This window comes from Odocoileus virginianus, unplaced genomic scaffold (assembly GCF_023699985.2).
Source record: "Odocoileus virginianus isolate 20LAN1187 ecotype Illinois unplaced genomic scaffold, Ovbor_1.2 Unplaced_Scaffold_12, whole genome shotgun sequence".
Taxonomy (NCBI): Eukaryota; Metazoa; Chordata; class Mammalia; order Artiodactyla; family Cervidae; genus Odocoileus; species Odocoileus virginianus.
This window is the reverse complement of record NW_027224274.1, coordinates 1,599,817-1,615,985: the sequence shown is the minus strand read 5'-3', so window position 1 is coordinate 1,615,985 and position 16,169 is coordinate 1,599,817. Positions and strand designations below refer to the sequence as shown.

At 43.6% G+C, this 16,169-nt stretch overlaps 1 protein-coding gene across 5 annotated transcripts in view; it reads right to left on the bottom strand.

Moving 5' to 3' along the window:
• The window catches only part of ILDR2 (immunoglobulin like domain containing receptor 2), a 65,675-nt gene that overhangs the window by 15,229 nt on the left and 34,277 nt on the right, over positions 1 to 16,169 (bottom strand). For 2 of the 5 annotated variants that reach the window (XM_070462740.1, XM_070462737.1), the window contains exons 4-6: positions 8,073 to 8,129; positions 4,912 to 5,058; positions 3,690 to 3,866 (exon numbers count right to left, since the gene is read on the bottom strand). The exons of 1 other annotated variant lie outside the window; for it this stretch is intronic. In XM_070462740.1, the coding sequence (XP_070318841.1) occupies positions 3,690 to 3,866; positions 4,912 to 5,058; positions 8,073 to 8,129 (381 nt within the window). The remainder of the gene's footprint in view (positions 1 to 3,689; positions 3,867 to 4,911; positions 5,059 to 8,072; positions 8,130 to 16,169) is intronic. 2 more of the 5 variants (XM_070462738.1, XM_070462739.1) reach the window with 2 other exon arrangements.

Sequence of the window (16,169 nt, the reverse complement as noted above, 5' to 3'; positions counted from 1 at the left end):
TTCTTTTGTAAGAAGGATGAGTGAAGACCAGGTAGATATGAAAATAAAATGGATTCAAGCAAGGGAAGAGATGATGGCAGCAATGACTAGGATAGTTGAGTAGAGATGGTCCAATTCAAAGTTATTTTGAGAGCCTATCTGAAGGACTTGGTGACCAACTGGATGAGAGAAGTGAGGAACAGGAAGGGATAAGGATCAAGTCCCCACTTCTGGTTGGGGCTACTAGGTGGCTAACAGTGCCATCCGCTGAAATAAGAAATGCTGGAGTTGGTCTGAGGTTGAGAAACAGCAGATGAATTCCCTTTCCTAGACAGAGGTTGAATTGGAAATGCTTGAAAGACATTAAGGTAGAAATGTCCAGAAGGCAGTTGGATATGTGGGATGAGGAACAGGAGAGAGGCTGCACATAAAGATTGGCAGTCATCAGCATACAGGTGATGAATGAGGCCATGCACAAGGTAAGATTTCCCAGGGAGAGGACCTTGGACAAAACAGAGACACCAGCATCTAGGGGATGTGCAGAGAAGAACAGCCAGCATATAGTGAAATGGCTAGGGAAAGCTACAAAACACAGTGTTGAGGAGGGCAAAGAATATGAATGTATCATTAGGAGTGGCAAATGCTGTTGAGAAGTCAAGAGAGGCAAGCTTTGGGAAGCATCCATTAGATTTAGCGATAAGGCAATCTCGGCAAGAGCTGGTCTTTGGAGAGGTAAAAGTGACAGCAAGACAGAAGTTAGCTGAGGAGAGGAAAAGGAGATATTAAATATTCAAAACTCTATCAAGAAGTTTATCTGTGAAGAGGGGAAAGTGGACAGGGACACAGCATTAGAGGACTAAGGGTTTTTGCAAATTGTTGTGTTTTTATGCGAGAGATCTGAGCATGTATTGAATGCTGACAGGAAGAAGTCACTAAAGAAGGAAAGGCCAGACACAGGAGGTGGGAATGGGGTGGGATTTGGAGATTCAATAGAAAGAGAACCTTGACAAAGCAATGGATCCAGAGCAGGGCAGAAGGATACAGTCTTTTTTTTTTTTTTTTTTTTTTGTAAAGAGGTAATAAATAGCTGCTATGAAGAATGGGGGGAGGAATCAGGATTCCTCTTCTCTCTCCCCCTTTTGGTAACTAACTGGCTATACTATATATAGCTCATCAAAGATGCCTTTTCAACTATACAGAACATTCAAAGAGTATTGTGTACAAATGTAATCTGAAAAATTACTGTTGCTAGATGATTACCCTAAAATTGAAGTAGCATAAAAATATAAAATAGGCTAAATTTACATGTTTTAAATCAGCATTTCTTAACACTTCTAACATTCTTTGAAAAACAGTCTGCATGGAACGCTGGCTTAAGCCACCTTTCTTAAAGGAGAAATAGCTAAATGCCATCAGTAATTCTGTCCATGGGACCATGAGTACAGAAATGTGCCTGGTAGGGATCATGAAGAATTCACTTCTGACTCAGTAAGCCAGGTAACATGAGCCAGACTAGCTGTGGCCAAAGCTGGTTGTGCATCCTCCCCTTTTTCCTGGCTAACAGAATTCTGACTGTTCATTTCTGAGGTGAATAGGTGTTTTGGCCTGAGAGATGAGTCCTGGTGGGTCCAAGTCAATATGGTTTAGGAATGGAGACAGGACATAATTCTTGCCAATAAAATGACATGTAGAAGTCTGCTGGAAGGGAAGGAGACTTATGGAAAAGCCTTCCTCCCTTTTGGGTAAAGAAGCACAAGGAAGAAGCGTTATCTTTTCCATCTCTGAATGCATATATTATCTGAGACTATGGCAGTCATCATGGGATCTGGAGGGGAACAAGTCCAGGAGAACAGAGGATGCACTCAGGATGCTGAACGAAAGATGGAAAGAAGCAGGTCTCTCAGTGATGCCACTTGAACTCTTCCATTAACCAACCCCAGAACCACCTTACCTTGGAATTTCTCACTATGTGAACTCATATTTTTTTCCTATTTTTTTAAAGTCACTTCTAACTACAGTTGGTTAGCATGGCAGGATGGAGTCAAAATGATTGAACTGCAACAAGCAGGAACTGGAAAAAAGTTGAAAACAGGAGAGAAGTATTTGCCATCCTATAAATAATAGTCACTTTATTAAGAGAATCTACTCAATAAAAACTAAGGGGGAAGGGTCCTGGTGGGAAGGAAAGAGAAAGAAGATTGGGAGAAAAAGGCAGAGACATGTCCTATTAATGCCTCTTTTGCCCTCTGCATCCTTTGGGAAAATGGACTGTATTGTTTTTATTTCTCTAATGCCCTGTGTGTCCTTGATGATTAACTTTTACTTCTCAGTCTATGACTCATTCCCGATCTCATACATCAGAATTCTACTAATAGTTTCTGAGAGAGAAAAAACACAAGTACCAATTACTCACTGGGGATACCCACCCCCTTCCATGGTGGAGCTTGACAGGTCACTGAACGAACTAGACATTCTCCCCCGCTTCCCACTCAAGTCTGTCCAGAGCCCTCCAGGGGAGAAACCCCTGTTTCACCAACCCTGTGGCTCATTTACATCTAGGGATTTAAAAGTCACCTCCTAAATATATTCCGTACACAGTTCTGACTGTTGGTACTCTGTATAGTCCTGTTCAGATGCCTCCAGGAAAGCTCCATTTTAATGCCCATATATGCTTCTACCCTTGCCTATAACAACAAATTTATCATGCCCTCAGTGGTGCTAATCATCATCCAAATAAACTCTCCTTACCAGTTATTTCTTCTCTGTCTAGGATATACACCACTAGACAACTTGGGCTCATCCTAAAGATTTCCAACATCTGACTGCTTGCTCTGTCAAAGCGTCTCTCAGATTTACCACTCAGCTCCCTCTGTCTGCATCATAATGTCCCACCTGAAACCTATCAATCACACCTCGGCTCAAGGTCTGTGGTTCTCCTGTGTCCTACTCAGCACTTTGTCAGCATGTCGCCTTGCCGCTGGCCTGGCTGCAGGGGTTCTCGGTTACTGTGGCACCAGCCCAGGCTCTTCTGGAGGGGCTCCAAGGCCCTGCCTAGTCTCGCTCCACCATGTTCTTCCGTGGTCTGCCAGTCAGACCAACAAGCTGGTCAAACACACACACTGTTCTTTTAGCTCTGGGTTTCCACTATGTTGGCCTGTGAGTGTCTCTGCTTTCCTAATCCTTCTCACTCCTCTAAGCCCGGCTCTAATCTCACCTCCTCCCTGAAGACTTTGTAAGCATTCCAGCTCTTTCTTCTTTGAACTCCCAGTACATACACTGTAGCATCTAATTGTCTGGTAAAGGTCCATTCTCTTTGCCTGGCTGGGCCATACTGCTGGTTAGACAAACCATGTCCTACACTTCTGGGTGTTCCTCATAGGACCCGGTTAAGTCCTGAGCACTAGGCGTGGAAGAGATAACTATTTATTAACTGAATGATCAACATTCAGGGGGTACCTTGTCTCTTTTTCTTATGATTTTAGTTATTGTGGGGCCCAGGAAGAAAGCAAGGGGCAACTATGTCCTGTAGCCCTTGGCAAGCTTGACATGCATTTCAGGAGATATCTGATCCAGCTGTCAGGATCCCATTTCCAGAATGGAGATAATCATTGTCCACAGAAGCATCACTGAGCTGATGGTTCTTATCAGCAAGGAATCAGGGTGGAAGCCCGACAGGAGCGTGGGGCAGGACAGTCTGGAACTGCATTTACCACTGTGGCTTCCTCCAGTGGAGTCACTTGGTGCCAGGGGAGGTGGATGCGGCTTGTCCATCAGCATGCCAGATGAGGGGGCTCCTCCCAAGGGGACAGAGGGGATGGAGTAAGGGCCAGGGACACCGGAGACAGAGGGAGGGTACCCGGCCTTTGCTGCTTTCCCTGCTTCATACACTGTGGAGGGAGATGAAGAGCAAGAGAGATTACATCGTTCCACCCTCCACAACCCTCACATCAAGAATCCCTGAAGATGCGCTTAAGGGAGCTTCTGGGTGTATGCGCGGGCGCGGGCTCACGTGTGTGTGTCTGTGTTCTACTAGGCCTGACTCGGTTCATTGGAAGCACTCTCCCCAACTCCCTTGGACTCCTCCAGCAGTGACATGAGGGATTATAGTGTTTAGTAGCACCTGGCAACTGAGTCATTCAGTGGTGCTGGGAGCTGACACAGCAGCCTCCCATGGGGCAGTAGCAGCCCACTCTTAACCACCCTGAATGTAGGCTGCCTCAGCCTCTGTAGGAGGCCTAGCACTCGCTGCCCAGAGGATCCAGACCTCTTCTAGAGAGGTGAAGCCAGCCATGCGCTGACACATGGCCCTGCTCTTTGAGTTCAAAACCAGAGCAGATAACCTGATGCCTCATAGAATCCGCAGTGTTCCTAAGGATAGTAAAGATACATATTGTGTCTTTCTCCTTCAAGATGTTTACGGCAGTGGTGCCAAACTTAATGCCTATATGGGCTGCCAGGGAGGTAAAATTGTGAATCCCCAAATGAGGACGAGTTCCTTTGTGGACCATTTTGTCATAGGAGTAAATAAGACTCCTCTGTGGCCGGAGGGGACCCAAAGGCTGTACTTTGCACGTGCTGCTGGTAAAAAGAAGAGTTCTCTGCACGTGAGAGGCATGGCCAGAGAAAGTGTTCTCTAGTTTGGATGCCCAAGGAGAGGGCAAAAGCCTTACCCCACAACCTCACCATCCTGAACCTGCCCTTCCTTTCATCAGTAGTGTTAAGAGAACTCCAAATGCAGGGACGTAAGTGTGGATCAAAGGCATGGAGAGGTGCCTGTGTGTGAGAAGGCAAACGGGAATGGTCATCTCAGGAAGTCAAGGGCTCCCAGCAGAGGGCAGTCTGGGATGATGCGTTCCGGGGTGGAAGGACAGCTGGCGGACTAGGCGCGCAGGGCACAGAGCTGCCTGGTGGAAGGCGGCGTTTCTTACTCACAGGCCCGAGGGCAGCAGCAGGAGTCGGGGCAGCATGGGCAGCGGACGTAGCAGCAGCAGCTGTGAGGACAGCACTGGCACCAGCAGATCCCCACCAGGACGAAGGAGAGGACGACTCCCAGGACCACCAGGCCGACAAACACCCACTCTGCAGGGACGCACAGAGAGACCCGCGCTCGCGGCAGCCCCCGCCGGGGCCTCCCTGGGAGAGGGAGCCTGGAACGGGGCGCAGAGCCCCCAGACTCAGGAGGGGCTCCGACTCTGAGAGGTGCAGGCCCTCCCTGGGCTTGGCTGGGGCGGGGAGGGCAGGGACGGTTACCCAGGTCATACTGAGCACACATCATGTCCACTATGAAACGCTAGGAGCAGGTTCAGGGCCCCTTCCCAGGGAGAGGGCTTACCTTACTGACTGTGGTGTCAGAATAGGTAGGGGACAAGAGCGGAGAAATTCCTGGCTGGGGGACAGGGGACTTTGCTTGCTGAGCTATAAAGTGGTGATTTCCATGAATATGTATCTTTTGTAGTCAAATTGATCTTATCCCTTAATAGTGTAAGTCCTGAGAAAAAGTTCTCCGTGTCTGTGTGGTCTAAATCAGAACACCTTTAGGCGGTCCAGGTCCCTTATATAGCCATCTGCTTTCTCTGCTGACTGCCTCTGACGCCTTTCCTGTGCTCAGCATCAGAACTGAGATTAAAACCATTTCCTAGAAAAAACTAGAGACATAGGCTGTCCCTGTCCCCTAAGAATGGTTTGATCACAGGCAGGCTGACCACGCTACATAGCCAGCATAGCCACAGACTAAAGTGGTTCAGGCTGTGATGACCAGCAAGGCTAATGTGTATATCTGACCATGTTTGATAACATCAGCTATTTTCACAGCTCTGCCAGAGACTGAATATGAATTTAAATCATTTGCCCATCCAACAGATAAAGAGAAAGGAAACAAATTCTATTTGGCTTAGATAAAAATGACTGTGGCCCATGAGTGACTTGATGTCATGCTTTTGGGACTTGGCTATAAGACCTAATGTCCTGCTGGGGGCCTGGGATGGACTGGAATGAGCCATGATTTCCTTTCAAAGCAAAAGATTAAAGCGATTCATTTTGATTGAAAACCATCTACCAAAAATCCCTTCGCAACCAATTTCAAGTATACATTATTTTGTTTGAATTTTAGTTATTAAATATTTCTTCAACAAAATAGGACATTCATTTAGAGCTTGAGAATACGACATTTTGGTTAGATAAAGGGTTTTGTGATAATGATAAAGTTATCTGACCTTTGCTTAGAACATAATTTTCTCAGAGAAAACACACAACTTCGATTTCCTGTGTCCCTCTTCACTCACGCAATAGAAATACACTCAAATTAACCAGGGCACCCTCTCCTCAGGAAGTGAGAAGGCCAGAATGTTCTGGAAGAGCTTCTGCTGAGGACAGTAGCTAGTTGAAGGCTTTGGCCTTGCCTTTGCACTGACATAATAACACAGTGTGACCTGAGATAGATATGGGCCCTGAGGACTACAAGAGCTGTGTGGTGTGGTGGCTACAACTTGGGTCAGGCAGTCAAGGATTAAAGACTGGCAGGTTGCCCTGGAGAAACAAAAAGTGTTAGCCGTGAAAGGATTCTTGGAGTCAGAAGGGACGGAAATTCAGAGGACCAGGACCAGATATGAGAAAGACAATAACTTTTCCTTGGGACTTGGAGATACAACATGTAGTTTGAAGCAATGCAGTGTAACATTGTGGGTTTTTTTCTGATGAAAAAATGAGTACAGATTGACTGAACTCTGGATAAGGTGGATCACAAAGAAATTCTATTTGTGATCTTGGGATCAACATCAGTAAGAAGAATGTCTGTGTTTGGGTTAACCCGCTAATGGGAAAGCATCTGGAGATTTCACAGAAGAGTGAAGCTCAATTGTGAGGACTCTGGATATTTCTTAAAACTTGAATCAAGTCTAAAACAATAGCCAGGATTATTTTATATCTTTCTGTTGCTCTCAATTATTAGTCAGCTCTTAACCCTTTGGCAGAAGCCCTCCAAAGCAAAACTGAATCTCACCCTTTTCTACTTTCTGTCTTTGGATATGTCCTCTCCCGTAGTTCATTCTTGTTTCTGAGCTCCTTCCATGATGGGATATAGTGCAGAATCAAACTATTGCTGGCTTGTCTAGCTGATATGTTCAAAAGAAGCTACAGAAAAAGACAGAGGTGTGCATTCGGTGCAGGTGTCCTTCAATAGGGTCCATGGACCCCAGGGATTTAGGAGGTCAAAAAGTCCTAAATTGCTTTGTTATTGCTTTGTTATTGTATACAAAGCAATATAGATTGCATAGAAAGCAATATAGACCTGTAAATGTGTACTTTTCAAGGTAGGAGGGGTACATAGCTTTCATAAGGTTTGAAAAAATGTTTTGGTGATGTTATAAAAGGCAATTCCAAGTAACATGGTTGTACAATAATGAATGGGTAAACATTAAACTTGGGCTTCCCTGATAGCTCAGTTGGTAAAGAATCCACCTGCAATGCAGGAGATTCCAGTTCGATTCCTGGGTCGGGAAGATGCGCTGGAGAAGGGATAGGCTACCCACTCCAGTATTCTTGGGCTTCCCTGTGGCTCAGCTGGTAAAGAATCTGCCTGCAATGCGGGAGACCTGGGTTTGATCCCTGGGTTGGGAAGATCCTCTGGAGAAGGGAAAGACTACCCACTCCAGTATTCTGGCCTAGAGAATTCCATGGACTCTATAGTCCATGGGGTCGCAAAGAGTTGGACATGACTGAGCGACTTTCACTTTCACTTTCAAACATGAAACTTAGGGAACAAGGAATGCAGATAAATAACAACCCCATTAAAGATACTTATAGCAACTGGGTGCAACTAAAATACTGAGACTGTCAAAGGGCCTGCATACCTGCCACACAAGGACTGGGGCCCCATCTCAGCCTATTTTTAATCACCATTATTCTTTTAGGGCCTAGTAACAGAAGGAATACAATTTCAAGGCTCTTCCAATGGGCTTAGTTCATCCTGGAAAATACCACAGACATATATAGACAAATGTGCAAATAAGTTAAAGGAGCAATTAGTAACTAATGCAGAAGCAAGACAGATGGAGGGGTAGCAAATTAAGCAAATACAGAGTTAAATGACTGAATACCTGGCATAATCTCCACAGCAAAACTGGGCAAGAGATCAGCAAGCAGCCCTGTTCTGCCTAGAAGAGGTGGAAGGAAAAGAAGAAAAGCGGTTACTCCAAAGGCAAATACAGCCTGAAGCCTGGCTTCAGTTGGTACCATCCCTACATGGGTCCACTGATCCCTGCTCTGAGTGATGAAAGGCACATCCCCAAGGCTGGGCTCAGTCAAGACAGTGACCTTCTCCATCAATCCTCAGCAGCCATTTAGGAGATATCTGCACCTAAACCAGGCAGAAGCAGAAACAGAACTTTCTTTCCAACTATTATAGAAGGAGGAAATCTTTGCTTCAAATACAAAAAATCCTGCTTGACACATACCATCTCCATTCATCTATACATCCACACATTTTATTGGAAAGTCAAACACATCTGTATCTAAATGGTCAACCTACATCTTCATACATCCATATACAGCCCCATGTCCATATAAAAACAAAAGTACATATTTGGTTTTGACTCGGAATTATCTCCCTACATGATTCTATTTATAGACTAAAGGTATGTCAATGATTAAAATTTTCAAAGGGAAGGAAAAGATACAGCTAAATCAATTACACATTCTTCCACATTCCTTCTGGCCTCAGAAACACTCTGTATAGTGTACATGGGACGGCTTTTCCATGTGGCGCCCGCAGCTGGCGTAGGGTGGGACCGAGTGCCTTCCGCGTGACATGGCACAGAAGCCTCAGGCACTCTCAGACTCGGTACTCTGGGAAGCGAAGAGCTGTGCAAGAAACAGCACCCTGGGAGATGTGGGGGAGGCGATCAGTCTTTTAAAAACTGGCCTGATTTTTCCAGAAAGAAGGGCTGAATGCTTCCACCATGTTCTCATATCCAGGTAAATGTAAAGGCCATGATAGAACTTCTGCCCCTAGCAGGTTCTATCACATACAGCCTTGTGAATAAACAAGTTCTATTAGGTAACTACTAGCAAACTCTACTCATTTCAGACTTGTGACGGCAAAGGTCACTGTGGTTCTTAAGCCTGCAACTGAATCTGACTTCATTTATGGGCATGACATATGCCTATAGAATAGCTCTGTCCAGTAGAAATTAATGTGAGTAACTGGCAATTTTAGCATTTCTGGTAATAGCATTAAAATAGTGCTTTTTTTTCCCCTAAAGTTGAAATTAGTTCTCCCTCTGGAAGACCCCAGCATTGGATCCTGCCAGGGTCCCAGCCTCATGTCCTCCTGCAAGAGGAGATGGCTGATCCTTGGCATGAATGCATTGGTTATACAGTAACCCTAACAAGACAAGCTGAAGAGGTGGTTCATGAAGCTCTAAGAAATGAAATTAATGCTATGATTAAAAGCTCTCCAGTTGATTTGGTAACTGCTACTGGCTTCCCTGGTGACTCAAATGGTAGTCTGCCTGCCAATTCAGGAGACCCAACTTTGATTACTGGGTTGGGAAGATGCCTTGGAGGAGGAAATGACAACCTACTCCAGCATTCTTGCCTGGAAAATCCCATGGACAGAGGAGCCTAGCAGGCTACAGTCCATGGGGTTGCAAAGAGTCAGACATGACTGAGCAACTAACACAAACATACACTGATCATAAAGTTGAAAAAATGCTTATCTCTTCCATAAAGGAAAAGTACCTGTGGTGTTGGACAGACGCCTGAGAGTCCCTTGGACTGCAAGGAGATCCAACTAGTCCATCCTAAAGGAAATCAGTCCTAAATATTCATTGGAAGGACTGATGCTGAAGCTGAAACTCCAATACTTTGGTCACCTGATGCAAAGAACTGACTCACTGGAAAAGACCCTGATGCTGGGAAAGATTGAAGGTAGGAGGAGAAGGGGATGACAGAGGATGAGATGGTTGGATGGCATCACCAACTCGATGGACATGAGTTTGAGCAAGCTCCAGGAGTTGGTGATGGACAGGGAAGCCTGGCGTGCTGCAGTCCATGGGGTCGCAAAGAGCTGGACATGACTGAGCGACTGAACTGAACTGATACATCTCACAGTTTCATTGGTGAGTAATCTGTGGCAGTTGGGGAAAAAAAGGTGTCTTAACTGGCAATCCTACATGGATCATTGACCCTACTGTTGGAACAACTAACTTTGTACACAGGTTCATACTAAGTCACTTCAGTCGTGTCCAACTCTTTGAGACCCTGTGGAGTGTAGCCTGTCAGGCTCCTCTGTCCTTGGAATTCTCCAGGCAAGAATCCTGGGGTGGGTTTCCATTTCCTGATCCAGGGATCAAATCTGCCATCAGGTTGGCTATTTATCACTAGTGCCACCTGGGAAGCCCCAACTTTGTACATAGGTATGTTTTAAAATTTTTAATATTGTAATTACTGTTTGTGTATTAACTGAATGGACTGTTCGATATGTTTTTCACAAGCACATATACTTTAGAGACTTTTGTAATTTGTAATGTAAAATGTGCTATGCATAATTTTCATCAGCTGTGGCAGAGAAGGATTATTAGTGTTGTGGACTTATCTTGTGTGATGGAGTGCCCGGTTCACCATTCTTTTCCTCACTGTTGAGACCACATAAAAATGTATGCAAGCAACGCTGCTGCTTTGAGATCAATTAAGGAACTAACAAACTCAGTCTCAGAGACTTGTCTCTCCTAGATCGAATGGGTTCAATCTAGGACGAAAAGAAGTTAAAAGAGCATGGATTTTAGAATATGTGACCTTATGACCTTAGACAAGTTATTTAATCTTTCTAAGCCTCAGTTTTGTGTTTTAAATTTTATAAAATGGGCATATTCATGGTACCTGCCTCATAGAATTGTTGATAGGACTCAATGAGTGGTACATTTATTATATATTATATATATATATATGTATACATGTATATATATAGTATAGTGCCTGGCACAAAGTGAAAGGTTAAAGCGTTAGTTGCTCAGTTGTGTCTAAATCTGCGTCTCCATGGAATTCTCCAGGCAATAATACTGGAGTGGACGGCCATTATCTTCTCCAGGGGAATCTTCCCAACCCAAAGATTGAACCTGGGTCTCCGGCACTGCAGTCAGGTTCTCCACCATCTGAGCCACCAGGGCCCGGCACAGAGTAAGTATATGATTCAGGATATGTCGAAGGAAGCCTGATGGAATTGCCAGTGAGAATCCAAATGACTGGACTAGTTTGGTGGGAGGACACAAGGTTGTTATATCTTTACTAACAGAATTGTGAGAGCCATACAGCTGAGACATAGAATCTATACATGAGGGAATGTTGAGGAAAGATGCTGTAACATCATATAACAGAGATTATAATACAGTGTATAGTATGATCCCATTTTTGTTAAAATTAAAACTGCATTCATGTAATTCAACATTTAAAAGGTATAAAATGGCATGCAGTGCCAAGTAGGCTTCTCACTTCTGACCCCAGCTTCTCAGGACACATCTCTAGAGGTGACCATTGTTATGAGTTTCTGTGAATCCTTTTAGAGATGTCTCATGCCTATAGAAGCATCCTGTATGTATGCATCTGTACATTCTATCCACCCTACCCCCCATCATTTAGGGAAAGGATTGCATACTGTACACACCGTTCTAGGGGAGGAGGGATGAAACAATTCATATGAAAAACTCTGTAAACAGTTATATTATAGAAAAATATGTTTGTTGAAAATAAGTACTATCTTGGTAAATTTGTGTTTTGTTTGAAAGATTTCCTTTTGTAGCTCTTTCAATTGGCTTTGTTGTAAATAAAAATGTATGCTGTTTAAATTTTAAAAAAGATGAAATTAGCTTCATAATATTTTCACTTGTATCAGTGTAGCCAAAATATTAAGGCTTCAAAGGCTCGGTGACCACACATCTCTATTACAAAGCACAACTCCAGGCATCTGGTCTCTTTGGCTCGCTTAGAAGACAACTTTTCCTGTTGAGGTGTGTTAAAGAAAAAGTTACCCATGTATGCGGCTTATATTTTGAGTCTAAAGGACATAGTTGGTCACTGATCCTCTCCTCTATCAAATCACTCCACAGAAAAGCAGCTCTGACAAAAGTCAAAGAAATGAGGAGCTCTTCCAGGACTAGAGGAAGACGCAGCAGCGGTAAGGTGTAAGGGAGTCAGGTGAGAAGACTCTTTGCTCGCTTTGTTTTTCTTGGCTCTCCTCAACGGTACAAGGCCAGTGTAGTGAAATGTATCCCGGTCATGTCTCCTGCATGGTCCCACGTTTGAAAAGTTAGTCAGGACCAGAGTACATTCCAAGGAAAAGGAAGCACAGAGTGGGCCCCTAGGTTAGCTCTGCGTTAGGTTTTGGCAGGAAGGGTTTCCTTCTTGCGCAGCTGACGTGGTAAGAGTAGCCTGCTGCTTGCAAGGTCTCTTGGAAAGACAAGTTGGGGCCAAGTAGTCACTGGAAAGTGGCATCGTGAAGGAGAGTTCTCTGACTAGCCTTTGGCCTCAGCCTCCATGGAAGGCTGAGAGGTAACGGTAAAGCTTCCATGTGGTCCAGTCCAGCTCCCCATGAGAGACGCACATATGGGGCTCAAGTCCAAGCAAGTGATTAAGAGCATCCACTGGTCTCGGATGGAGTGTTCTGTGGACAAATATTTCTTGGAAATCAACAAGGTAGTAGACAGGTGGTCAAGGATTTGGGAATTTAGGATCTTAGACATCTCTTAAAGGAATAATTAGTATTAATTACCAGGTGATAGCCAATGATCAAAAAGTCAATATACTTTGCTTTTTATCAAGACAGTTATCAGGTACTTACTTAAGAGTTTTTTTTTTAATATGCACAATTAGCACTTCTAAATATATCTCTTATTGTGTCTAGTAAAATGAGACATTTATTGTGTTTACTCTCTAGTTCTCAAGCCTACCAATGTTTTAAACATCCTTTTATGTGCTGTAACCCAAATCATTAATTACATTCATAATAGAAACGTTACCGATGATACAAGCTATTGATTTGTATACAGTTTCTCACAGAAAATTAGCTATGTGATAATCATTAACTATAAATATAAAATCATTAACTATAAAAAATTGAAGGAGGCTATGGTGCTCACACCTATTATATAGAGCATGTTCTACTAGAGAAAGCAGGGGACTGGGAATCAGGGTAATGAAGGCAACTTTGCCATGAGTTTACTTGCTGACCGTTAACAGGCAAATTCCTTCCTCTCTCTAGGATCCAGTTTTCTCATTAGTCAAATGAAGTAGTTGAAGGAAGAGATCCATATATAGGGAGACCATACATCTTGGTTTGTCTAGGATAGTTCTGGTTTATGCCTGGTATAATTAAGAACACCCCTTTTTAATTTCAAAGTCTTCTAATTTGGACAATTATTTATATGGTCACCCTATCCACAACATTCTCTGCTCTCAAATCTGATACTTAGTGATTAGAGTTGCAAACTCAACTCTGTATATTTATATGGACCAGTAGGTAATGCAAACAAGCGCAGATGCCCTTCTGTAATACAACCAACAGCAGTTAAGGGTATGGCATGCAGCATATTGTGTCTGTAGGGGCTGCTTCTGCCTACCTCTAGACAATTGTTACCTCACAGAAATGTGTCTTCAAGGTTGCAAATCTTCCTATTTTTCAAGATTAGCCAGACCTCAGATTTTTATGTAAAAAATCCTGATTTTCAGATGTTGGCAACTGATTCATAGATTGTTGAAAATCACTGGGCAAGACATACAAAATATGTTTGGGGGCTATAAAACCTAGAGATCATGTGCTTGCAATCACTGAGGGATATATATGAAAGTGAAAGTGAAAGCCACTCTGACGTGTCTGACTCTTTGTGACCCCATGGACTACAAAGTCCATGGAATTCTCCAGGCCAGAATACTGGAGTGGGTAGCCTTTCCCTTCTCCAGGGGATCTTCCCAACCCAGGGATCGAACCCAGGTCTCCCACATTGCAGGTGGATTCTTTACCAGCTGAGCTACAAGGGAAGCCCAAGAATACTGGAGTGGGTAGCCTATCCCTTCTCCAGTGGATCTTCCTGACCCAGGAATCGAACCGGGGTCTCCTGCATTGCAGGCAGATTCTTTACCAACTGAGCTATCAACACAGATATAATTATGAGGGATAAAACACAATAGCTGGGTTTCCCCCAGAGACTGTTTAAAACATCTTGATGGTGTTCTGACACTACTTCTACACACAGAATGTTAGTGAATATAAGCTCTAGGCACTAAGTTCAAATTGAAATCTGAAAGCAACAGCACCAAGTTGTTAGCCCTTATTTCTGGGGAGCTGGAATGGGCATCATGGAAGAACAATGAAGGGGCTTTCATTTTTTAGATTTCTTTATATATGTAATTAAAAAACTTACAATAAGAAATATGGACAGGAGGTTCACAAAACTTGTCACTCCAACAGAGAGACATGCATCAGGCTTCTCATTCTCCCTGAAGCAACAGCCAAAAGCTGAAGTTTCAGAAGACGATAAAGCCTTCCCATAATGCACCCATGCAGTGTCAGCCCCAGGGTGGTGTGAGTGACAGAATTTGGCAGGAAAGTGGGTAAAATTAAATGTCTTCAAAATTCAGAACATAGTAGGAGTTTGGGGATAGCTGATAATACCACTATGGTATGTCAACAGTAGGGAGAAGAGGGGAACAGAGAGAAAAGCTCTCTGGCTTTTATACCATGACCTATATTTTCCTGGAGCTAAAGGCATTTTAAAAAGTGGATTTATACTGAAATCCTATATTTCTGAAAGTCATTTTGCTTTCAGCTTCTTGCTTAACAATTTCTAAGAAATGCTGTTGTCAGTTAGAAATGCTCTAACTTTTCTTCCCATTCTCTTCTATCCTATCACATCCAATGAAGGTTTGATCTTTGAGAGTCCGAACAACTGCAGTAAATACATTCCAGATTTCCACCGCACTTTACTAACACTTGTGAATCACTGTCATTCTTCTAGAATTCAGTTAAAGAGTGGCAATTAGAAGTTACTTTAAGAAAAGGACAGAGAACAGACCCTGCAAATAGAAGGCCACCTTTACTCTTTTCAGCTCAAGTAATGAGTAGAAAATAGTTTTCATGTAAGCACTCAGTTTTCCCTTAACCTTGCAGAATCCATTATTTTAAAGAAACTTCCACATGAATAGACCAAATGAATCAAGCATACTGATAGTTTGTAATGCACATATCCATGTGCCAGTCTCATACCATACCATCCCATCAGAAACCTCACAGCCCAAAACAGTCACATATTTTGTGTTGAATGATGAGGGCAGAAAACAATCATTGTGAATAAAATAACTTACAGATTTTAACTGTATAATTTCCCATTTCAGCTGTTCTCTGCCACTGACAGCTTGAAGTTATCCCCAACTAAACTCTTGGTACATATTCCTGAGAACAAGCTCATTTTTGGAATGTCTCCAATTCATTCATTCAATCAATAAAGAAATGTGTATTGTGCCAGGTGGAGACACAGAGAAGAAGACACGATCCCTATGCTTGAAAGTCACACACTTGCCCACGCAGCTTGTCCAACAGTGTGAGGTTAAGAACTCAGCTTTACTTATCTACTTCTGTGCCATGTGACTTACCAAGGTCAAAGGACTATCTTCCTGCCAAATTCCACGTTTTCATCAGCTTTTGGGGGGCATTTTTGACACCAGGTTCCCGCTAGTCATGAGGCCTTCCCTCAGAGACACAATCCTTGCCTGGTTTCCCACTCTTCTCCTACCCATGGCATTATTTTTATATATTTACAACAGACCATGTCCTGGTAACATCTCCCCAAGGTTCTAATCCCTTTTTCTTGGCTGGTCAGGTCCTCAATGTAGGATGTACTTACCTTCTTTACTAAGATAACTAGCTAATGAACTTCTGCTTCTCTCAAATCCATACCACACACAGTCTACAAAACTCTGAAATATGTTCTGACAGAGTCCTCTAAGAATACTGCTCTGAGAGGGTACATCCTCCTCCATGCTCCTGATGACCACTGTACACACCTTCATGAGAACACATCTTGGCTGCAGTGATTCCTTTACAGGTTTCTCCACTAGCAGGATGGAAACCTCTCTGGGGCAGGGACTGTGTCTGTGCGGCATCCCTAAGAGCCTGGCACCAGGAGACACCTTACCCGTCAGGACCT